General features: G+C 39.8%; 1 protein-coding gene across 1 annotated transcript; it reads right to left on the reverse strand.

The window, feature by feature from the left end:
- Positions 1–697: 697 nt before the first annotated feature.
- On the reverse strand, positions 698–20724 carry NT5DC3 (5'-nucleotidase domain containing 3). Its single transcript, XM_032106277.1, has 14 exons — positions 20587–20724; positions 17521–17705; positions 14527–14601; positions 14046–14101; positions 11789–11879; positions 9935–10072; positions 8576–8636; positions 8240–8342; positions 7987–8088; positions 6906–6987; positions 6480–6566; positions 5166–5306; positions 4752–4816; positions 698–3656 (listed from the first exon to the last, which is right to left on the reverse strand). The coding sequence occupies exons 1-14, from the start codon at positions 20636–20638 to the stop codon at positions 3395–3397; spliced, it is 1500 nt and encodes a 499-aa protein (XP_031962168.1). The 5' UTR covers positions 20639–20724; the 3' UTR covers positions 698–3394.
- Positions 20725–26005: the final 5281 nt, after the last annotated feature.

Below are 26005 nucleotides of genomic sequence, written 5' to 3' on the forward strand. Positions count from 1 at the left end.
ATGCAGGTGTTAGGAAAGCATCCAAATGAACCATTTTTGTGAAGAGTGGACTATGAAGATGAACACCCCCTTGCCATGCAGAGTCTACATTCAGTTCTTCAGGTCTGAGAGGAGCAGCAGCAGCAGCTGCTCCTTCCCATCTGTATTTTTACCAAGCACAGTAGTAACAGCTGCCACTGTCACCACACACTATTAGAAATGGATCAAACTTGAGTTTGACTCACTGTCACCTCCTTCCATCAAAATATTAATATCATCATGATAACGTGAGAACATGGAAGAAACCACAAAACAGAAAGAGAAGATTTTCTTGCTGGCAGTAGTAACATCCCCCCAACATGTAGGGGGGCAGGAGGGAAACCCAGGAAAGCTTTAGTCACCTCTGGGAACTACGCCAGGAGGCCTTCCCTCAGAGCAAGGTGGGGGGAAAATCCAGGGTTGTTGATGCACAAGGAAGGGAGTATAATGAGTAAATACACATTCATCTGGATGAAACAGAATTTCCTCAGCTCCTTCCCCTGTCCCCCTACACAAGCCTGCTTGTTTTCATGGACATTAGAAAATTTAGAACACAAATGTGCTTAAACACAGTCACATCTAGGAGAGTTTTCCCCACAGAATTTAGCAATTAATACAACGCATGCTCTTTCCTTCTCCCCAGTCAATCAAAATATTAAGGCTCACAGAGACCAGAAGATAAAGTCCAAGCATTTATTTTTGTAATAATCATTAAATATTTTAACACAAAAAAAAAAGCTCCACAATTCATTAAAATCTTCTCTTACTGATAGGCTATTCAGCTCTATGTTTTTGATAGACCAGAACAAAAATTTCTTCTTGCTTTGGTGTTCAAATGAACCATACTTCCAAAATTAATATAGAGACATTGCCCATTAAACATGCCTAAAAATCTCTTTGAAATCAGTAGCATAAGGTTAAAATAAGTAATGCAGAAAGCGTCATGGTAAAATCATTTTAAAAATGCAAGACATTTTTAAAAGTTAAAAAGCAGCATTTTAGCACTGAAAAATAAATAATACACTTGAATATTCTCACTTAAATTTATATTATATATAGTTGGACTATTTTAAGGAAACATAACCCTTCCATAACTTTTTTCATGCAACGTTGTTTATTTCAACAAGTCATGCAATATAAACAATATTTTACTTCAGCTGGCTGTTGCAACATAGCCTGGTACAGAAGTTTGATTTCTAAGTTAAGAGAAAGGAAGGGTGACAGAAGAAAATAATCTTGAAACAAAACGTGCATTATGTGCATAACACCATCCAAGCCAATGAAACTGTTCCTGCCTAACACAGGATGAATGTACAGTGGTTTGGGTGGGTGTTTTTTTTAAAGAGTGCATTGAAATCTCTGGAGCATGAGAGGTGCTACACACCAAGTTCAGTTCTAGCTGAGCATTAGGATACAGAACTGAAGGCAAATCAGGATAATCCCATCTTCGTACTTCATTATAAAGTTATGCTAAATATTTCTTGCACAGCCCCACCAAGTCTCTCCTGATACAGTCAAACTAATTTCCTGCAACACTAAACAAGCAGGACAGTCAGATGAACGTACTCATTTCAAGTATATTCACCTGTTTAAACACAGAGGTGTTTAAACCACACACTTCAGCCAAGTTTGACATAGGAGCATAGAAAAATCATAAAATCTAAACCACCTCTGAGAACTTCATACTGATTTCAAGCATACAGGAAAACTACCTACAAAATTGTGCAGGCTAAATTAGAATACATTCTTTACTTTGCAAACATGCTTTTAAAAACATGAAATATACTGTACATGAAATTCACTCTAGATACTTGCACATACAGACAGGTTAAAAACCAAACAAACAAACAAACCAAACCAGAAAACTTTTGGTCAACAAAAGTTTGTTTGCCTGACAATCATGACAGAAAGCAAGTGATATCCCAAAATGAATACCAAATACTATGTATTTTGTTATACATGCTTCTAAAAACCAAGGCTTTTATAACTAAAATTTGAAAAATATTAATCATATTATGCCTTCTAAAGTGGCTGGGGTGAGAAGCACCACTTAAAAAAACAAATATATTTCCTTTGGATTCAGAGAAAGGAAACAATTCTTATTTAAAAACAACTATACAGCAGTTCTATAAAGTGCCTCTTTGAGGAAATACATCAACAGATGTTTTCCTTGTGCAAAATAGACATTTTTCAGCTCAAATCTTTGAAACACATATGTTCCCCAGAGTTTGTGTTCATGCATTACCTTCAATATCTGTAATTCAATAAAACTTCTAATCTATACCAAAACTATTTTTCTTTATTCCAACTGTGTACCACCCCTAATTTAGCTTTCAGGGTTTGAGCTAAAAACATGTCATCAGAAAACTCTGGGTTTCACTTTCTCATTTCTTAGTTTTTCCTTTAAGTCCTTTGCCCGTTGTGCGTGTTTACTTTTGACTGTAGAAGTCTGTTATGGCAGGCTATATGAAATACATTCTCTCCTAGGGAACAGCAAAGCCACATTGCATACCACTGGAATAAGACACTGTTAAAATCTTTAAAAGCAGCATTTAGGATCAAACTAAAGCCTGATAGAGAGATCTGTCTCCACTTTGAAATGCAAAATGCAAAACCTCTTGAAACTACTATTATTGGAGAGTGGATACTTGAAGTGTCCTGAAACTCAAAAAAAAAGTTACCCAGAAGTTAAGAGAAGGAAGCTGAAGCAGCCCAAGCTACTGCAAGTTTCAGTTGTAGGCTCGGGTCCACCTGCAGCCAAGCACAGATATGGCAAGAACAGAAACTGCACAGACAAGAGAAAGAGCCCAGGAGCCTGAGCCCAGTGCAGCAGAGCCAGGACACTCCAGCCCTTGGCTCCTCACAGGTAAGGCTCTGTCTATAGCAGCAAGGAAAGGTACAAAGTGTGACCCTCCCTCTCAGTCTCACCCTAGGCCGGTTACTAATTTGTATCGCTGAATTACTAATACTGGATTTAAGCTCTTCCACGCCAAGATCCATTATAGGCTCCAGCTGGAGTGCTGGTAAGGGCCAGAAGAGAGAGCTTAGGTATTTCTTCGTAAACCACAAGGCTGCAGATAAAAGTTTCCAATGAACAAACAAAAATAACCACCCCAGAACACCAGCAGTCCTCCCCCTCAGATGTGCCCTCCCTCCTGGCCCACTACTATTTTGGCAGCCCATCATCTCTTTTGTGTGTAAGAGGAGTTTTCACATGTCTGAGCAGGAGAGGAGAAAAACAGGTACAAAGCTTATAAGAAAAAGTATGAAACACATATAAACCAAAGTAACAGATTAAAGTGACTTAAATAAAATACAGGTACATTCAAGGAAACCAAGAGCTATTTGTCCATTTTAGAGAGGAGCCACCAAGAGTTTATTTGATCTGAACTGTCTCTTGTAGGAAAGGTATTCTGAATGTACCAGTGCACAGCTGGTCTGACCAGCCAGGAAGTTCATGCTGCAAAGGAGTCCTTCTTGGATAAAATGTGTAATCAGGCTCGTAGTTCAAGAGACAGCTCAGTGATGCCATGTAGATATCCGCAAATCTAGAGAGACGTCTTAGGAAGTAAGTTGGATTCTCATCAGTTCTGAATATGCTTCCAAACTGTGCATTGAAGAAATTCCTGTTCATCTCCCTGTCCCCCCAAGAAAGAGAAAACAAAGACAACGACGTGAACAGACCTGCACACATCTCTTCACCAGCTGGCATACATAACCTGAAGCAAGCAGATGCTAAAACCTGTTCTATGTATTATTCTCTTGCCATTGTACTTCAAAACACCAAAATGTGCCACAGAAGTTTTTTACCTCTTGTGCATATACAGCCCAGATCTAGAAATCACAGTTGTGAAGAGCCTCAGACTTCTCCCACTAGAGATAAGTTGCTTCTGAAATCAGAAACATGACATCTCAAGCCTTCTTTTCTAGAGATTGTGAAGAAGACTTCTGCCTTTCTCTAAATCCTAATGACATCCAATGTTCCAAAGATAAGAGACTTCTTAAGAAAAGGCAAATATTGGGCTTAACACACACCAAAAGCTTAAACACATCTCGGAATTAACTTCTGTCATTAGTCACTGCCAAGTAACATTCCCATTTTGTTTATTCCCACATTTCTGGGGAAGACTGCTGGTGGTACAGCTGCTGGCCTTGCCAACTGTGCACTTCACACACCCTGAATTTAGGGATTACTCCTTCATGACAATAGATTATTAGGACTTTTAGCCCTATTACCTATCTTTGTGATAAATCCATTGCTAAATCCAGTCTAGGGCAGAGCTCAGTTTCTATGTATTCTAAGATGTATCACATGTAATCTGCAGAAATCAAGTAAAAAACCTGGAAAAGTGACCTACATCTTGACAAAGAAATACATTCTTTATTCATGCAGAAGCTGTGTAATCAACAGTGACAGCTGAACACACGTGGACAGAAGAACCAAAATGAGAAGGAATGGGACTTGATAGGATGTTACCTTTTCACTCAAAAGTTACATCTGTTCTAAAGACAGGGAACGGGGAAAAGGGTCCGTACGTACAAAGTGTCAGAGGGGAGAAGAGCTGCACAAGAGACAGGTAGAATATCACTTTAAAAATGTTTTACAAGATCTGTAATTACCAGGGAATATAAACCAGGGATGGAGAGAAATTCCAAAGAAACCTGTGGAAGATATTGTATAGAACCCTTGGCTACTAAAGAAAGCTGCAAATTCTTCCTCCCCTGTGTCTTACCTCATTTCCTTTCTTTCCTTCTTCCATTCTTCTAAAATCATTTGGGAATCAGGATCACGGTGAACCTGAAATGTAAAGTATGGATAACCTGTAAGTAAGGATAAATAAGCCTTTCCGTTAACAAACCCTTATCAGCTAACAGGACACAAGCAACACTTCAGAGATCCATATACCAAAGTTATCCATGTCCATTTTAAACAACCAAAAGCAGGAATTGATCCAGGCTGACCAGTGGAGAAAGGAGACAAGATTTTGAGAAAACTCCTATTAATTAACCACACAAACAATTGCATTTATCTACAGTCAAACACTTCAGTGAGACTGAAAGCACTTGCAACATCAATGTCCAGCATTTAGAAACTTGGCTGGATCCCTTGGGCTCAACAGAGCCAATTACACACACACAGAACAAACCTGCATGTGTTCCAATAATCCTGTCAAGGTTTGCAGCCAGGTCATGGTTTGAATGTACTTCTCTGTGTTCATGATTTTAATCTCCGATCGTAACTCGGGAATAATCGCACCAGTGCGCCAGCCATGCTTCAGGGTCAAGTCCTATTCACCAAGAATTACAAAATACAGATCTTAGTCTTAAACAGAACTACTTAAAAGAAAAGAATCTGACTACTGTTTATCCCAAAGTGGCACTAATTTAACTGTTTTTTATGTACAAGCAGAAGTATAAAACAGTGGGGCTTGACTGTGCTAATGGCCAACAGAATTCAATTTCAGATTAAGCTTCAAATCCTACATTTTTGAAGAGAGAGAGATGAAGAACACACAAGCACTTGCAAATAAACACTAATTCCTTAGGTTTAAACCAAACAGCAGAAAATTCCTGTGTAGATGAGAGCTCTGCTGCTGCCAGCAGTACCTGAAGGAGCTGTGTGCTGGGTTTGTGCTGTTTACCCACACTCCCAGCTGATAGAAGGCTACAGCCAGGAGCCCCAGCTATTCAAGCTCCTCCTGACAGGTACAACACAAGGCAGCTGCCACCTGTGGTCTCTTCTCCATTGTGCCAGAGTAGAACAGAGCTGCATCCTCCTTTTGGCCCTCAATCTTCTGAAGCACCCAAAGTTACTGTTCTTTTTAAAAGCAGACCGAGGAAAAAATGTTAACATCTGCTGCTGCTGAAACATGTTACCAGAGCTTGGCAGCAGAAAAGTCACATGCAGGCATTCATGTGAAATCAATTACAAAAGGGCCAAGTGGTGGTCACTTCCCTAAAGTAACACTTAACAGAGCACTTGTTCATAAGGTGGCAAAAAAATGCCTGGATAGTGGGGATTCAAATCAGAGCAAGATCTTGGGAAGAACGTTTACCATTACTGACAGGAAGATTGCCTCCTGCATTCAAAATAGAAGTTCATTCCACTGTCATCCAAGTCAAGCATATCCTGTACATTTGGATCTCTGTGTTTACTCTCTGTTACACCTGACACAATCAGTATCTGGATTGGGAATACCACCTCACACATTCCTGACCACAGTTAGTAAACAACTTAAATGCTACAAGTCAGGTGGAAAATATGGTTGGCATGTTACACCCCCAGTGTTCTTCACTGAAAAAAAAAAAAAAAAAAAAAAGGCAATATGGCTTAACTACCAAATTTTGTTGTATTTTAAAATCTCAAATGAAAGTGTGTTACATTGAATAACTGGGGAGGAAGAGAAGAAAACTAAAAAAGCCTCATCTTTTCTCTGATTTTGGGAAAGCAAACTACTTACTGCCAAGTCACTGTATATGTGGTCACCAAAGTAGAGAACCTTAGAGCCCCTCCAGCCAGTAAGCTTCAGAAATTCATACAAGTTACCCTGCAGAAATAATGACAGGGACATTGTAACAGCATGTGACCTGCACCTTCACAGGCACAAAAAAGGAACTTAGTACTCCACTAAAAATATTTTCATATCACAAATCTTGTCCTCATCTTATACACCATAAATCCCAAATTTTACAGGTGACTTCAGTGATAGTAGCACTTCAAGAGGCAAGGACATACAATACCGACAATGAATTTGTACAACTTCAGACATTAAAATAACTCTCTTAAAGAATGCATCTGCATTTTAGAAGCCTTTATATCCAAAGAAGCTTGGGATTCTAGGAAACAGGTATTAAATTGGAACAGAAGGAGTCTATTGAAAGCATACCTGTTTGTAAATCTGGCCTTTCTGAAGCTTGTGAATCTTGTCCCAGAGCAAGACTCCCCTTTCATTCACCTTCCGAAATGGTCTAGAATAGATATACAGTTGTTATGTTGCTGTAGAAATTCTGTCACTTCTTAGGAAATTAAAGTCTTAACATTAAAAATATTCATCTGTCAAAAGGAAAATTCCCTCTAGCATCTGAATTTTGTAAGAGAAAAAGCAAAACTCCAAAACTTCCACCTTAACCAGTGAAAAGCAATGTATCTCTCCAGTATACCTATGAGATTTATAAATACAGTTTGAGAACAACTGCTGAGAAGTAAAGCAGGGACCTGAGGCAGAGCAGAAGAAACAGCATGAATTGTCTGCCACTAAGGAGGAGAGAAGAGAACATAAAAAAAAACATGTGTAAGAATCCCCCAATCCCTCATTTTGTACACCTGGACAACTGAAGATGAGAGAGCACAGGACTGCAGCCAAGACATAAAGCAAAGTGGTTTTTTAATTAAATGCAAAAAGTAAAGGGAAAATAATCCCACCTCCCTCTATTTCACTTTCAAATCATAAGCACACATAAAGAAACAGGTCATTTTCAAGGGTAAAAGTAGGGCATACACAATAGAAATGTGTTTACTTAATCACAACTAGTCCAAATATTCCAGTCTGTCAGCCAGACAGATGCCTTTTAAATATCATGTGTGATGAAAAAAAACCAAAAAAAACCAAAAAAAAAACACAGAAGAAATTTCCAGATAAGGGTCTGATTTGAAAGGCATCAAGATTTCTCAGGTTTATTAGGAAAGAAGAACACTTCATCAACGTGCAAATAAGACGTTAAAAACAGCTTCTGTGGCCCTAAGTCACTCCAGTAGACCTGTGACAGCTCCTGAAACTTTCTTAGGCAAGAAAAGGTAAATATTTAGACTTCAGCATTAGGTGTCACTGCATTTTGTAATGACCTTACATAGGATTTCACCAAATATGATTTCATTTTACATTGCAGCCAAATGAAAATATTTCATAACACTCTATAGCCTTATATGGAAGAGCTGCTTGAATCATTCTTTACTGACTACACACCCACCTTCGCTTATCATTGAAAAAGTTTGGTTTTTCAGCCTGCACAATGACCACATCAAAGAGATCCCTCCAGTCCTTGCCAACGATGAACTTCATGCCTTTGTCCCTAAAAAGGACAGAGGGATATGAACAACAAAGCATAGCAGAGTGCAGTTATCTGTGCAATGTAATGAGTTACACTAGAGAACTCCATCTTCCCCATCCTTAAAGAATGCATAGTTAAACAGCAAACACTGTTTAACAAACTGCTCACTTACACAAAGCTGCTGGGACTGTTTGTGATGAGAAACATCTTCTTGCCATGATCAGCCAGCTTTGCTAACACTGCACGAGTTTGTTCAGCATAGCAGATGTATTTCTCTGTGAGGATTGGGGAAAAAACAGCATCAATTGAAAAATTCTTGTGAAAAACTTTGTCTGCATTCAACCAAGGGTTCAGAACACAGGGTTATACTTTAAGGCACCTTTAACAAGTGGGAATAACTCTTTCAAGATTTAAAAATTTACAATTTGTAATCTTTAAATAAAGAAGCCAGAAAAATCATATACTATCAGTAAGAAAAGCTTTGATAGATTATACCATTAGTACTTACCAATATCTGCTTCAATTGCTCTGTACATTATTCCTTTGATATGAACATCTCTGATTGAATCCTGTAAGGAAAGCAATGAGCAGCAAAGAATCTTTTCAAGTGTAACATCCATGCTCACTGCATAGCAATAGTTACTTGTTTTTAAAACAACTCCTTTCTTAACACTTCCAATTTTACAGAAATGCCATGTAATGTAATGTTAAATATATAGATAGATAGATAGATAGATAGATATATGTGTGTGATGTCACCACTAGACAAAGAGTAAGCCTGTCCTCCAAGAAATTAACTTCATTTTGGGAAGTACAAAACTGTACAGCAAAGGGGCTGTTTTACATAACTGTGAGAGGTTGCTCAGAAGGGTGAAGTGGGGTGAAAGCCCTCTGCAGAAGCAGAGTCATCACAGATTTCCAGTGACCTTTGGAGCAGAACACATTCCTTTCCCCTTGCAAAAAAAAAAAAGTTGTACATCTGACAGATTTTAGATTACAATCACTCACAAATGCCCTGATTATTTACATAAGAAATTTACACACAGATGAAAGAAGCTGAACGCTTGAACAAAGTATTTATAAGGCGCTCTGGACGCATTTAATAGCTCTCCTCAGCCAGCTCTGCACCAGCCAGCTTTGTTTAGAACAGTGGTAGTGCCATTTTGGTACTTACATGGGGTATGTCCTCAAAAAATACCACTACAGGGTTTCCAAAATGCTTCTAATACTGAATAGTGCAGAAATTTCTATACACACTTCAGCAGAAACGACAAGAACTGGCCTTCTCTATGTTACATAACCATAACATAAAATTAACTCCTCTGCAGGACACATCCTGAGGAATCAAGAGGGTAAAATTATTCTAGACTAGTGCTAGAGTTTTTCTGGAGGAGGAAGAGAGGTAAACAGGCAAAATAGATAGTCCAAAAGCCCAAGATAGCAAATGATTGTACGCTAGCCAAGATGCAGTAAAACTGAAAGCTCCAAATGGGAATTCCCTATAGCCTCTTACATTCCCTATAGCCTGTTAAATTCCTGATAGTGCGAAAAAATATGTTCAACAACAAAAGAACTTTTATTGCCTTAGAAGATCTTCTTAACTTTCCCCCTATTCACCCCTCAAACCTACCAAAAGAGCAACAGTCCTAGAACGTCAGCTTTCAAACATATTTCAGTTGATTCTTTTCCAAGCTCTACCTTATTTTACTCATGTTTTTATGGCTGTATATCCATAATTACTCCATACAAAACCTAAGGTGAGGTATTTCACTGAGGCTGACACAATGGGTAGAAGCTTCCTGAAGTGTTCACAGAGAAGACACACAAATATACAAGTTAATCTAGATCTTCAAGACTTGACACCTACCTTGACATCTTTGTACAGATGAACAGGTTCATAGTCTATGTTGTTTTTCAGAAAGTATTCATTCACACAGGAAAGGAGTGTCATTTCTGGCAAGGAAAATATATCCATGAATTGCTTCATTGTATTTCCTTGTGAGCTCTACAGTGATGGGAAGAAAAGGAAAGAAAAACAAATCAGGCATTTCTCAGATTAGAACAGTTTCATTTGTTCAGTATAAACACTTCAGCTTAGTTGCAGATACTCAGCTTTTGCCATCCCTGTTCACATTGCTACAGATTCTTTTTCAACTAAGACCTTCAATAAAGTACCTCCAAAAAAAGTGTTGTGATCGATTCTTCAAATAAATCCAACTCATTACTCTTAAGAGCAGTATTTTAATTCATAAAAACAAGACAGTGCTCAGCTAAAAGTCAAGAGAATGCCTTCACTAGAAGTCTGTACCTCCAAAAACAAGAGGCACTGATGGATGAGGGATGGAGGTTCTTTTATTAGTTTGGTGGTTTTTTAAGTAAAGTGGAATAGTAATGAGGATTGCAAAACAATTTACCTCCTTGAAATGAGACCATAAAAAGTTGTAAGGATCTGCAATAACCAGTGCAATAACAGAGGAAGAAATTTCTATTCTGCAAAAGCTGTAACAATAGTTATGTTTCACAGAAGTAGAGAATCTCATTATATAACAGCAAATACAGCACAAATACCTCTCAATAAGTAGGGAGGTAAAACAAGCAGCTTGGGATCAGAGTAACACAGAGCAGAGGTTGTAAGGCCCTGCTGGAGGTCATGTTGTCCAAACCCCCTGCTCAAGCAGGGCCACCTAGGGCCAGCTGCCCAGGACCTTGTCCAGATGGCTTCTGTATCCAACCACAGAGACTCCACAACCTCCCTGGGCAACCAGCCTGGGCCAGTGCCAGGTCAGCCTCACAGCAAAGGAAGCATTTCCTGATGTTCAGAGGAAACCTCCTGTGTTTCAAGTCTGTGTCCCTTGCCTCTTGTCCTGCCACTGTCCTTTCCAAGATCAAAGAAAATATAGACCTAAACAGACCAAGGCATCTGGGAACACCAGAGTGATATTCACAACTGCTGCAGAGACTAGATTCAGGAATTCTAAATTCAGCTCCTTAAAATAGGAACAAGTACAAGAACAATAAACCACTCCACATCACAAAGAAGGGCTTTTCATGTCAACATGGAATTAACATCTGTACACAAAAGGAGTGAAATAAACTTGGCTTTTTAGCAAAAAGTCAGCTTCATTCTTCATTTGGGAAAGAGGAAGCAACCCACCAGAGGGAAAAACCAACTCTCTTGACAAAGTTCAAGATCTAACTTAGAAGTTTCATCTTCTATCACTCATCTTTTGTCAAATCCTCTTACTGTCACTCTGCCAGTTGCATGCAGGAGTTGCCTCCATGCATTTTCTTGCTGCTACACCACCTAAGCCATCAGACTACCAGGAAAAAGTAAAGTACATGAACCAGATATGGTTCATTTCCCAGCCTTTATCAGATTGTCTCTGCAACACTGAGCAAGTCACTTGATTTTCTGTGTTCCACCACTCTGTCTGTATGACTTGGTAAGGCAACAGTCAGAGAAGAAACTACAGTGAGCAGGAGAAAGAAAAGTTATTTGTCACTTTCGAGGGCAAACTTCACATACAGCACTGAACTGAAGTCAATGATATATTGAGAAAATGTAACTGGTAGTTATAATGAGAACAAAATTTAAACACCACTATCCTCATGCCAAAAAAAAAACCCAAATCAAACAAAAAAAAGCCCCACAAAACGAAAAAATAAAAACAAACAAACAAAAAACCCCCAACCGATTTTAAAAACCATTTTGTGGTTTTACCTTTCCATAAAAGTCACTCATTTGTTCTAAAGGGACATGGGAACCATCATACATTGCAATGACTTCTTCATCTGGGACAACACTGAGGCCTCTGGAAAACAACACTAGCTTTAGCTCAAAAGTCAGAGTAAAATTTTCAAGTAATCACCGAACTCTGAGAGAATAACACTTAGATTTGGATCTTATTAAAACAATAATAATGTAACAGAAACACTTTTGTTTTTAAGTTAAAACAGCATCTTTCCTTACCAAACAAGTAACATTTTAACAGGCTCATGCATGCAGAACACATTCCAATTTTAAGTCATTTCTACTTTCTTATGGGAAAAGAGCTTATTAGTCTCCATTAAACCTATGCCTCAAGGGGTTTTTTAAGAAGTGGTTGGAACTTCCAGTTTCTTAACACAAAGTAATTCCTCACTCTGCCTTTTCTTTTATACAGCTTTGATGATATGATAGTGTTTAAACCAGATTATTCTGCAGCATGACCTTGAAGATTTAAGGGAGTGAAAAATATACACAACCCTTAACTAAATAAGAATTTCTTTTAAACTGTATGAAGAGTTCAGTTTCTCAAAACTGAAAATTACTTGAAGGATAGCTGATAAATAATTAAAACATTAAAATATAACAACAAATGGGAAAGAAGAGTTTATCAACTATTAAGAGATTAAAGGCTTTGGTTTGATTATGAATGTTTACAGTATCAAGCATCTTGCCCTAAAGCATCTCAAAGACCGCAGGCATGCAAACATCTTCACAAGAGGCCACAGAAATGTTGAGATTTTACTTGAGATTAAAAAAAAACACTAATGAAAACCAGATCAGCTGGTCTTTTTTTTCCAAACCTACTTATGGTGTTTTGCAGCCTTGTAAAACATACCATTATTTCAGTGCCTCCCTTTCTGTGGTCTGACCAAGAAGCATTGCCAGGCATTAAAAAATAAATTGATTCACAAGCCTAGTGCTTTCAGTGCTTAGAGTCCACACCAGCTTTGCAGTGGAAAGGCATGAAACATGAACTTCCTCAGGGCTTCTGTGGTGGCAGAGTCCCACACTAACCAGCTCCTTTACTGCACTTCTGCCCCCACACCAACTGGTACACAACTCTGAGCTGTTGCTGGCAGGACTCCAGCATTCAAGTCACTCTTGTGCACAAACAGGGCAGATAATACTTGTGTTTTGTAACATACAGAGTTCAGCATCACCCCCTCCACAGCAGCAAACACAAATGCAACCAAAATGTAAACCAGATCCCAAGTAACACCACCAGATTTGAGAAGGTACCTTCTAGTCTGCACACAGCTATGCCAAGTGGTATTTGAATACTGCTGGAGAAAGCACTTGAGCATCAGGAGCTACTTAAGCACAAATCAACAGAGCACAACAGACAAGTGAAAACCACAGTGAAGAGATGACTGCCTAGGCAAAGCTGTAGATTACTTTTACCACAAGACTCACAGTCCTGACACAGTTCACCGTGCAGCTGTATAACCACACATCATCTTAACATCAACCCTCAGAGCCTTCAGCTTCTCTTTTCCTTCCCTCATCCCTGTACAGGTGTTTGGGGAAACAGCATGAAGGTGGTGCAAACCATCATTTCCAGGTCACACCACCTTTTGGACCCAAACTTGGGTATTTTGTCCTCATGGTGGGTGATGGAAAACAACTAAGAGTGCAACAGAATAAACTTGGGTAAAAGTCTTTTTGTCCAATGACTTTATAAAGGTGCTCTGGCTTCTGGTTTAACTTAAAATCTGGTACCGAGTGTGGTGCAAGTTTGATTTGGTTGATGTGTCCAAACTTAAAAGCTCTGTGCAAACACAGTAGGACCTCTCAAGTGTCTCCACAACCACACCAAAGTCATGCTAACAGGCACTCTGTGACAATTATTTACATAGAAAGCAACAGCAGAGAAGTCATCAGGGTATTTTTAGATGTCTTTCAGCACAATTTAACAGCCGGAAACAAAGTGAGTCAGCACTATGTGACCAACCAGCTTGCCAATTCTCTCAGGGCTGAACTGGGCAATCAGCTGTGCTGGGTCAGGCAGTAGATGTGTACACGTCTGTGTGTACACAGAGAGGTGCAAAGAAAACCCCTTCCAGCAAGGCTGCAATGCTCATTTGTGCCTGTGCTCATCAGGGCACAGCTCCTGGTAAGAATCCAAGCTGTACGCTAATAAATGCAGTTATAAAAGACTCAAAAAATAGAGCATGTACAGTTATTATAGAGAGAAAGTAACTTTACCTACCTGTAAACTGTTCCCAGCTGAATATAATGAAAAGCATCAATCTTCATTAATAATGCCTTGCAGGTCAGGAAAAAAAAGAAAATAACAATTTTTATCACATCAACTATTTGACATGAAATTACAAGAATCAAAGCAATTTCATCTACAACCTTTCTGTCTCAAGAACACCTGAGCACTCTCCCTTCAACTTTCTTCACAGCTTGAAAATACTTTTATCAATGACTTTTACCTAGGTTTATCCTGTTGCACCCTTCCCCACCCACCATGAGAACAAAATGCCCAAAATATTTCCTACTTAAGAACCATTTAAAAAACAATAATTAATAATAATAATAAAGCTTGCTATTAAAGACAAAAACATGAAACAAAATCCTTACACATCAATGCAGAGTGAAAAGTTAGAAGGTTTAAAAGCTCTATTTATTTTCTTTGGCCATGTTCTCCACAGTACATAACTCATCACAAAGTTGTTTATACATACCCGGTGCACATCATAATGAAGGCCTCGGATGGCAAAATTGGGATCATAATCATATTTTCTTATTTCTGCAGGATACTAAGAAAAGAGAGCAATGATTTGATTTGAAAACCATGATCAAAATGAATAAAAATTGTTTCTGCAAAATTTTAAAAGTCTAAGTTTCCTATGCTTCTCATTTGCTCTAATCATTTAAGAGAATTTTTCATAGGCTGGTGAGATTTGCAGGAACATATGTACACAGTGCAAGACAAGTCAAACATTTTTCCAAAATCCAAGGTCATTGTTTTAAATTTAAGTCCATCCTGGAACCTGAACATCCAGGTACTCTGTAGTGATTACCTTTGAACATTAGCCTCTTGTTCAAAAAAGTCAATTTAATATATTATTAATACATTCTTAATACAGTAAAAAAAATTTTCTTTAGAGATGCATTTGAACTAAATGTCTGTCATGCACTCTTCCCTCAGGTTCTTTATATATAATGTAGGTAGCTCACACCATTATACATTGTGAGCTGTAGTCTAACATTTTTTAGTACAAGCCCATTTTCAGTCCGCTCTAATTTTGTCCTGCTTTAAGCACAGGTTGCCATGAAAAGAAATACTAGGTGCATTTCTTGGGCTAAGGGTTTTGTCCACTTGTTTTTAAAGGGTGAAATGCTTCAGTGGCTTCAATAAGGCCTGAGAAAACTATCATTTCTTTGATTAAGCCACTGGAAGGCAATCCTTCATTTTCTTCCCACAGGTTACATCAGCCTTAGAACCTGACATTGTTTTTCACCTTCTCTACAACACTCTCCATACATATATGGCTAATTTACAAGCCTTCAGGGAAAAAGTGCATTATGCAGCTTCAACAGAGCCTCTAGCTACTTTTACAAGAAATAAACTGCAATTTCCCCCCAAAGTTCTTATCTTGCTGACGAGGACTTGCTCTGCAACTGCTGTAGATTGCATTTGTACTGAGTACAGGCATCTGCAGTTAAAGAAAACAGTCCTATCATCCCTACTACCACTTCCAGAAGATGTGGGGCAGGCTACTGATCTGAAAGAAAAACAGCATCAAAAGCCTACAGACAGGTTGGAAGAGGTGTGGGTTTGGTCAGGGAACATGAAGCAGAGACAGAAGGGAAATCGTCAGGGAATGATAGAGAATGTGATCAACTGAAAACTACTATGCACTGCACGTGCCCCAAAGCAACCACATCAAGCAGGTACAATGAGATTTATTTCTGACTTTATCAAATTTCCGCACACTTGACTTGCTACTTTAGTTTATTCTACTAGAAAGTTGTCTTTCCAGATACATGTCAGTGTGTGAAGAAAAGATTGAGCTTACCCTGGCACACAAATCAAAGCTTCCTTGCAAACCAAACAAAGAAATGATGAAAATGGTACTGTTTGCTTACCCCAATTTTGGTAGGGATAAGCATAACTGGACTGAAACAGAAGTCCTGATAAAAAGGCACAAGGCCTGTGCATCAGGAAAGAAATAAACCCAGGAGCAAGAGCTTACATAGAACACCTGCTGCCAGCTTCGTGATTAGCATTAAATTCATGTTTATTCTCTTGGACAATTCCTTGCTTCCTACACTGCATTTTGCAATTTTTGATGTATTACCTCACACTGCAAAATTGGCCATCTTTTAGGTTGACTGTGACAGTCATAATGGACACTGTCTAGAGGGTTTTGTTCTAATGGTAAAGGCAAAAAAAATATTAACAATACAAGCAGCCACAGAGATAGCACCAATAAAAACTGCTGTCCCTCTAAATTCCAAAAGGAGACAATGTATTTCAATAAGCTGTCTCAAAAATTAATTACAGCTTTGTTTAGTAGAAGTCAGGAAATTTTAACTGAGACAAACTGGAAAGCTATTGCTACCCAAATCCATTCAAATAGTAAAAGCAGAACATGGTTAGAATTTTTGTCTACAAGAATTAATCTTGACTCCTACAGTAGCATGGGTTTTTCCAAGAACCATGTAGCTTTAATAAAGTACATTTACACATTCCACAGAAATTGCTATCAAGACATGCCAAAATTGCAGGGAGATAAAGCTGTGTATGCTTGTGACACCCATGAAGTTTTGTTTGTACTTCCAAGGATATTTATAGGTGTTTATATATAGCTCCTAACCTTTAGATTCAAATACGAAAGTAGAATTACACCACGCATTCGGATTTAGGTTGCATAAAAATACACAAGCAGTTTCATTAAGATACTCCATGGACTTTTTGTCTTTTGCTCTCCTGCAAGTCCTACAGTTTAATTAATTTTGCTGCTTCTAGTTCACATGGGGCTTTTTCCAGTCATTCTCCCAGCATACCTTCAGTTTCCAAAGTCACCCATCTCCACTTCCTGACACATGGGAACTTCTCCCATCCCCAAACTTGACAACAACCAGCTCCAAACTGCCTGGATGTCAACTGGTCACCGATGCAAGAACACTGCTTGGAGAGGCAACAGGGCAGTGCTCTGAGCTGAACACTTCCTTGTATCCAGGCTCTGATTCCTGCACACACTGCCCCTTCAGCCAAGGCAGCCGAAATGCCAGGTACACACACAGAGCACCTCGCAAGCACTCAGTGCAATCAAAGCCCTGCTGAGAAGTCCAGCTAAAAATATTTCATAGGGAAATTAATTGCTGCACTCATAGCAAGGGATAAAACACGGTGATGGTAACTTTTAAGCTTCTTATTTATTAATGTGACTCCAATAAGTGACATTCAGGAACAAACAACAAACCTCACGCCCCCATTAAGAGATAAAACAAATATAACTGTATTCTTTAACAGACTGCTCTCTGCTCAAAACTGCAGCTGAGAATAAAACAGGGCTTCTGCTGTGCATGTGTAGCTGTTGTACAAAATGTGCTATAAGGGAGCCAAGCTAGGACTGAGGCATGAAAAGATGATTTATGCCTCTCAGTCAAAAATGATTTATTATACTCTTCAATCATACATTTATTGTTATTACATTAATTTTACTTACCCGATGCTCATTAATAAGAAGATCTCGAGCAGCATTGAATATGAGAGTGTGCAGGTGTTTAGAATAAAAGACCAATGTGTAGTCATAATCGAACCCATAAATCTCAATGTCTGACAGGCTCATTTCATTGTTTGAAAAAATAGCATCTGGATTCAGCATGTTACTCATAATTGAAGGAACCAACTCTGTGAACAGGGGAGAGGAAAAAGAAGTTACGTCAGCCTTGCAGTTTTATTTAAATAAAGACATAGAAATCCATTAGCAATTGCTAAGTACTGCTAAATGATGATGGAAACTATCAAATTAATTCACACTAACCAGCTAATCCTTAAGAATATAATGCTATTGAACATGCTGTCCCTAACTTGTCTTGGTGATCCATAGTTTTTATTCAAAGCACACTATTCTCTGCAGTCCAAGTTTGAAGAGAAGATGCATTTTGGCATCTTGCTTATCATAGAACACCAGACATAATTTTTTGCTAACTGCGTTAACACATTTATTAATGCTTTTGAAAATTAATTTGGAGTTGAAGAATATTATTACATTATTATTACTGCTACTCTAGGAGCCTTGTCTTCTCCTCCCATTACTTGGTCCAGCTCCTGCCCCTGAAGCAGAACTGACATTGTTTTAATTTGATATTGCTTTAAATTTTTTTAACCATTTTAAGGTTACCACACTACTCAATTTCAACTCACACAAGTAAACTTTATGTGACTGTGTATATAACTGTCACATACACATTGCTGTGCTTATTAAATTCCTAGAAAATCAGAAAACCAAAAATATTCTGCTTATTCTCTGCACACACACAGAGTGTGTAAACCACTTCCATTTTTAAGGGTATGTTTCTGTTGATATTTGATGGAAAAGTACACTGAGAAGTTAAAACCGTAATATATTAGGTAACTTTAGGACCAACACCAATGTCAGTACTAAACACTGAGAGTGTTTATATTCCTTGTTTACAAAACTTGAAAAATCAACATTAGGAGGTTAAATGCTACTCTCCTGGCAGCATAAAATATAAGCATGTTTTCCTTCCTTCCCTTCTCATATACAGTCTTTATACTCCAGACTGCTCTACTAGTGGAAAAAAAGGGGATCATTCATCTTAAATCTGTGTTTGAAAAGGTGAGTTTAAAGGGAATATGCTTTGTTTGGTTACTTTCCATATAGGTCTAAAAGGAATTGCTGAAGCTTCTCTCAACACCTTCAGCTCTGAGGACAGATCCCTACATGCTCCATCATTGAAAACATCTCAACAAGGCAGGTCGGTGTGCTGACTTCAGATGCAGACACCCAAATCTTTTAATTTTCAAGAGAGGAAGAAAAGCAAATTCACTGAGTTTAATTCCAAACTTCAAATAAAGCCCAGCAATCAAATCAAATGCAATTTGACCTGCTATGGTTAAGGCAAATACTCCTACTCCATAGAAAGGGCCATGGAACATTCAATTTACTTGAAGCCATAAGCAAACTTTTTAAAGAGCTTCCAAAATCACGTTACAACACCTATTTCTGTATTATAAAGTATTTTTTCAAATGTCAATTGTGCAGATTGGTGAGTCAACACTTGTTTTAAAAATAAAGATATTTATGTAGCTATATATAGATAAAAAGATACTTCAGCTGAAAAAAAGCTTGACTAGTTGCTGGCTGAAAACAGACAGTATAAACAGTTGGCTATTAGACATTCTGGCCAGCAGACAGCATCACAAGTGCTATAAATCTTGGGTCAAAAAACAGGAGACCTTTGTCATCTCAACACTGTAACTAACTGAAATATCATATATATGAAGCCACTGGGTAACTTAGCTTGTAATACAATACTCTGAAATATTCTAGAAGCAGTTGCCTCATCTTTCACCAATTCACACCCACTGACCAACTTATTTTCTCACAACATTACCCTACCTCAGCACTTAAGTATTATTTGGGTGTGGGTTTGAACAAGAAAAAGTTAATTCCAAAAACAGGAAAAGAAAAAATAGAATCAAAATAAAAGGCACTTCCCTTCTTCCTATCCCTTATCTCACCCTCCAAAGCCCACAGACCTCTCTTGAAATCACTAACATAGCTTTTAATTTCACTTCTAAAATGCTGACGCTATTTTACATTCATAAATGCTTTGTTTGCACCCAGCATTGTGAAGTCCCAGTTCACATTCAAGACTCCTAAGTGAGGATAACACAATAATTTCTTTTTTTAAAGGCAAAACATGCAATATAAAGCACCATCCATTGCCACTACAGGACATGCCCTCCACTTGGTATTGTGGAGCACACTGCATCTTTTTCTTTCAGCTCTCAGAAAAGACCACATACTCAAACAAATATTATCTTGGTAATACTCCTCCCACCGGAGCAAGGGCAGAAGTAAGAAAGCGTTTCTCCCCTAGCTTTTTGCCTGGCTAGGCTGAAGAGCAGGGCTTCCTAAGGTCATGTATGTACCGTGAGCATTTTATAATGCCTCACACAGTGTTAGAATAGAACCACAGGCAGAATTAAAAGAGTCGTCGAAAACCCCACAGCAATTTAACGTTTTGGAAGAGCAGCCTATTTCAGAATAGTTGTGTATATATATAAAAGTCATCAAAGAGATGACCAACTTCTCGATATTCTTTCTACATTGCTTTTCCACACAACACGCCTCCACCTTGCCCGGCCCAAGCTGCGCTGTACGAAAGGCGCTCCGAACAGCCGCGGCCCCGGACGGGCGATGGTGTGACGGGCTCAGCCCTCCCTTCGAGGGGAGGATGAAGGGGCAGCCGCCCCCACAGCCCGTGTCCCCGGTGTCCGGCCCACAGGACCCACCCGGTGAGGGTCTCCCCGCGCTCCCGGTTTGGCCCTGAGCACATCACGGGAGCGCAGAGCACATGGACGCCGCAGTCGCTGCGGGACGGACCCGCGGCTCGCCCCCCTGGACCCTTCCCGCTGCCCCCACAGGCTTCGCCCTTGCCCCGCTCCCAGCCGCCACCACGGATCCATTCCCTCCGGGAGCGGCGGCGCTCCGGCCCGCTGAGGGGGAGCCGCGCCGCTGCCGCCCGCGGGCGCCGCTCACCCTTGGTGACCCTCTTGGCCTCCTTGTAGCGCGACCACAGGTAGCTCTTCATGTCGGGCGACGGCTGCTGCTGCTGCTGCGGGGCCACGGTGCAGAGGGGAGCGGCCCCCGCGGCGGGCAGGACGCGGCCCCGCCGCCCGCCCGCGCCCGCCCGCCCCGCCGCCAGCAGCGCCCGCGCCGCCACCGCTGCCATGCTCCGCGCTCAGCCCCGCCGAGCCGCTCTGCCGCCGCCGCCGCCGGCTGAAGTCACTTCCTCGGGCCCCGCCCCGGGCCGGGAGGCGGGCCCGGCCCCGCGGCCGCAGGTAGCGGTGGGAGGCAGGGCTTGGCTTGCCCGACGCCCCGGCGCTGTCTCGCCTCGGCCCCCCTGCGCCGGGCGGGCTCGGCTGCACCGGGAAGCGGTGCCTGAGGAGCGGAGCGCAGCCGGCGCGGCCCCGGGGGCTCAGCCGGTGGGGTCGGGCCCCGCGTCTCCTATCTGCCGTCCCGAGGAGGGAAAGCAGCGTCCCCCCATCCACCGACAACGCCGGCACCGTTTTATCAGCGCTGCTGGGCAAGATCAAGGAGAGCTGCGTGGGGAATATACCCCGATCTCATGGCTCTGCTGCTCTTCAGGTCTCTGCTGTGCTCGGAGCTGCCTGGGATTCTTTCACCACAAACGCCACATCAAAAGCAAATATTTACTTCTCCAGCCCGCGTGCACTTCCAAAGTACTATATACACCTGCTGACATCTGTAACAAAATTAGCTCAAAACACAAGCTGCATGTAAAATACACAGACGTTCTACTGCTGTTTTGAGGCCCTCGTTGCCTTGTGAAACACTAGCCACTGATAGCTGTAGACCCTGGCTGTCGGAGAACTTGAGCCTTATCTATCATTACTTGTAAAAAAAAAAATAAAGTAAATCAAACTATGCATGGATGAAGAAGAACAAAGACCAGACCACTGCCATAGCAGAATGGTTACTGCTCAGAAACTTTTTACAACAAAAGAAACATATTCTTTTTCCAGTACAGTAAACATCGAATACAACTTGTTCTTATTTCAAGGAGATCTACATAACCCATTGTCACTTATGTCTGGAAATTACTCAGGCATTCATCCCCATCCATCTCTAAAAGAATAAACAATCCTACATAAAACTGAAGGATTTCAGGTGAAGTACTACTCTGAGCACTCTTTCCCCCCTCCTCCCACCCCAAGAATGACACCTTATTTTTACAGGCAAAACCACAACAAACTGAAAGAAAAATAATCAACTTTGGATCTCAAAGTGTCTGTCAGTGGATAGCTATGTGCTCTGTCCTTCCAACCAAGGCTGAGTTCTTAACTGACAGTACAACTGAGATTGCCAAAAGTCTGATATACTACAGACTTCCCAGACTTGGTTACTGGTGGAGACCAGACACAGCTTTCATCAGAGTTCCTACATTATCCTTTATGTTGTTACATTGTCATTTCAGTATGTGATTCGGGTATGCACCACTACATATCCATCATAATAAATTCTGGGAACAAGGAGAGAACAAGATGGTCAATGTTTAGAAAACAGAGAAGGTGAGAGGAAAAACAAAATCCTAGAGAATTATTAAACTGGTACTTGCTTTCTTTGATGTTTCTAGTCTGAGAATATTTTTACAGAACCCTGCAGCAGAGAAAATGAAAACTGCCATTTAACTTTGAGCATCAGATTTTCCATGTACAACTGAAAAAAAAATTAAGTCATCTATGAAATTACAAGGCTTGGTAAAAGTCTGTATTTATGGCATAGTAAATTCTGAATTTACTATGTCATTCTGAATTTACAGCATAGTTCCAGAGTATTGTAGGTTTTCTTGTCACCCCAACTCTTCATCACCTTCTACAAAACAAAAATATATAATAACTGGACAGCTTTTTTACTCCAGCCTATGAGATAATTAATCCCAGATGCAATTCAGTTGAAATTAAAAGAAAAATCTCATTGTTCTTCTCCTGAACACAGTCTAGCCTGGTCTCCAAGTCCCGAGACTATAAATACTGTGAACAATAACCACTTTGGTAGGTGAGGCATTCTCAAGAAATAATTACAAGAACTGCTCTGAATAATATAAGAAGGAGCAGTAATGAAGAAGACATTTCCAGCAGTCAGTGTGTTGACAAAGTTGTTGTTTGTTCTGCCATAAGCAGTAAGAGAATACTATAGAAAAAGGGATTCATGTTCCCTTACCGGGACACCAGCATTAAGGTTAGAAAAGTTTAATAGAAATCTGGAAAAAGACAGTACAGTGCTCTGTAGCACTATCACTCATCCCTCGAAACCTGAAGGCTTTAAATTTTCACATTAATTTCTTTTTTATACTATCGGACTAGAATGTTAATACTTCTATTTCTTCTGCAAGCATGTGCAAGACAGAGCCTTGGATGTGCAAACTGTTATTGTTGGCAGAAATCCCATCTTTGCTGCAGACAGTTTAGGTCCCCAGATAACCAGGACTAACCTATAAAAAGAGATGTGTCCTCAAGTCTTTAGTCCCAGTGCTTTCAAAGATCATTCTCCCTGCATATCAGACTACATGTTTTTTTAATGCTTGATGTATGCAATACAAATAAAAAGAAAAAAAGAAAAGTTGTTTTCTTTATGTAATTCCATTAGCTAAGGCAACTTCCATGGGGTGTTTGGCGAGCAAGGTATTCTCACAAATCAAACTAATCCCTAAGTGTTAGCAGTGAGACAGACTAGAGACAGAACTAAAACAGGAGGTAATGGTGTTTAAAAATAAGTTGTTGAACAACTCAGCTTCAGACAACTCTGTTCTTTCCTGTGCCTGCTGGTCTCCAAGTAATGGTTTAAATGCTGGAAAATATGTGATAGTGTAGACTGGTATGAAGGAGCACAGGTGGAAATTAATTTGTCTTTATTTGGGGTCCACATTCCTTCTTCCAATACTTAAATCAGCTTTTATTTAGCAGAAGAGAACATGCAGAAATAGAGGCTGTCAACTTCAAAAATTTTTTCTAAAATGGCACTTAACATGAAATATGATCCTGCAGGCTAATGTTACTTTAAATACTTCTTAATCAGATCAGTCCAAGTGATCCTGAAGATGACTGTGATGACACAATGCACTAAAGAACCCAGACTTTCCCTCATTTTATTGTCAGTGTTGACCACACCTATGATACTTACTTGGTGCAAACTGAAAGGTGTTTAGGTATGTCTGACAATTAAAAAAATAAAAAGAAAAAAAAAAAACCCCATACCCAGCATAAAGAGTTTCACAGAAGAATTACCCTCCAAAGAAGAATCTCAGAGGGCTGTCTTACTTCATGGACTGAACAAGAGAGAGCATGGGCTAAAACCAAAATGGCATGAGTTTAGTTATGTACGTACCATGTAGGCTGATTTATATGTGGTATCCCACTACTATTCATGACATGTGGAATTAACTAGGACCTGGGTGGGGATAACATACACGATTTCTTGCAAGCTGAAGAGAATATGAACTTATGAACTGTTGCACTTTTGACTGAATTTTGTGACCAGGAGTAATTCAGAGAGAGGCTACACAGTATCCTCATTCACAAACAGCAGCTCTTTTAGCGCTGCTGAAGGTTCAGGACACAGATGCCATGTGACCTCCGTATGTGCGTACATCAAACACCTCTGAGAACCTCTCAAGGGTTTTGTGTATATTACGGCTGACAAGTCAGACACCACATCTAATTTTTTGGGTTTGAAAGTGTTGTTGACACAGGGAAAACACACAAATCTCCCTGCAGCCGGCTCAGCCCTGCCAGCTCCTTCTCACATATGAGATCACTGAGAGTGCTCAACACCTCGGAAACCACCTTGGCTAATAAAGACACTCCCTGCACTTAAGTCACTGAGGGATGTATTTCTAATCAGCTTGTACAGCCTTCAAGTAAAGCCTCTGACTGGGCTACCAGATCCTGCAATTCATTAAAGCACCATTAAATGAAATTAAAATGCATCGCTAGGAAAGCTGGCAATGTCTCACTGCAGCTTCTGTGGTGCAGTGTTCCAAACAGAACAGCTTCGTTAGCAATAAAAGCGTTTGACGGATTCTGTCAGACAGGTTTTCATCACAGAGGTGAATGACCTTGGACTGACAGAGAATGGGCAAAGGCAGCACAGAAACAACCTCCTGTAAAAGAATAAAGAAAGAACAATCTTTCTTACCACCTTAAAGGATTCTGAGGAATGTTATTTCCCTCATCTTTATTATATTTCCTGCTTATGTAAGTTTTCTTAAATGTGTTTGCAAAAATTATTTTGCTTTTTTACAGAACCATCAGATGCTATTGACCCAAGACTTCTTGGAAAACATACCCTTTTATAGTCCCTTTTGTCAGACTACCTCTCCCACCAACAAATGTTTACACATGGAAAATTTTTGCCTGTTTTTTATCCTGATATGCTTTTCATTTTGGTATTGATATGTAAAAATAAGCAGAGTTGTGTTTACGTGCAACTGTTTGGTAAAAGCATCTAACTCTTTGGGAAAAAACTTTTTTCCTGAGCTATTTACGTGCTTCCTTTGCTTCTATTTCAATAATAATAAGGCACCATTTGAAATTAATTTGCTACATCCATTGTGGAAAAGCAAGAACATAAGCACACACTATCTAAGCATATTAATACATGGTTAAAATGAGAGCAGGAGAATAAAGCAACTGAAATCAGAAACATTAGTGTCTGCACTGTTCCTCGCAAACTTCAATATAAAGCAGATCTGAATACTTTCAGTGTTGCGCTTCCGTAACGCAGCTGGGTAGAGAAGACTCTGACTATTTAGTTTTGCCTGGTAAGCATTTGTCAGCTGTCCCTCCGCCTAGAAGAAAATGTATAATCCAAACAAGTTATGAGATTTCCTGGTAACTGAAGTGACACAATTTTACTAACTAGGCACCTTAGAATGTGAATTCCGAGACTTTATTCCATCCACCACATCAGATATCCTAAAACTTGCCCAAACTCTCAGGATGTTTTAATACAATTTGAAATAGCACACAGTTTGTATAGACTTAAAAAAAAAAAAACACACACACACCCCACAACCTGCCCCCCCCCCCAAAAAAAAAAAAAAAACAAATCACTTCCTTTTCACATGAGATACATTTTAAACTATAGATCCACTTAAGAGCAAACTTAGCAGAGGAGTCAGAAGCCCATCATTACTCTCTGTTAATACCATCCAGTATAGCACAGGCTACCTGCTGAGTGACAGGTGAGCACTTAGCTAGCATCTGGTCCAAAGGAGAGTCTGAGTCTGCAAGGTAAAAAATAAGCAACCTTGAATTATTTTGTACCAAATCTCAAAACAAAAATGCTGGCAAAGCAGGCACAGCCAAGTGTGCCTTTATTTAAATCCACAGTGGACAGGAAATGAAAAGAAACCCACTACAGAGACCGTCACACT

This window comes from Corvus moneduloides, chromosome 4 (genome assembly GCF_009650955.1).
Source record: "Corvus moneduloides isolate bCorMon1 chromosome 4, bCorMon1.pri, whole genome shotgun sequence".
Taxonomy (NCBI): domain Eukaryota; kingdom Metazoa; phylum Chordata; class Aves; order Passeriformes; family Corvidae; genus Corvus; species Corvus moneduloides.

What these genes read in the sequence shown, in the direction of transcription:
- NT5DC3 (XM_032106277.1), bottom strand. Translation starts at nt 20,638, where the DNA reads ATGAAGAGCTACCTGTGGTCGCGCTACAAGGAGGCCAAGAGGGTCACC. An exon ending in TTCTTATTAATGAGCATCGG is followed by an intron (nt 14,602 to 17,520) that starts GTAAGTAAAATT and finishes CTCTTTTCTTAG; the next exon opens with TATCCTGCAGAAATAAGAAA. An exon ending in AAGGAAAGAAAGGAAATGAG is followed by an intron (nt 3,657 to 4,751) that starts GTAAGACACAGG and finishes TTGGGGGGACAG; the next exon opens with GGAGATGAACAGGAATTTCT.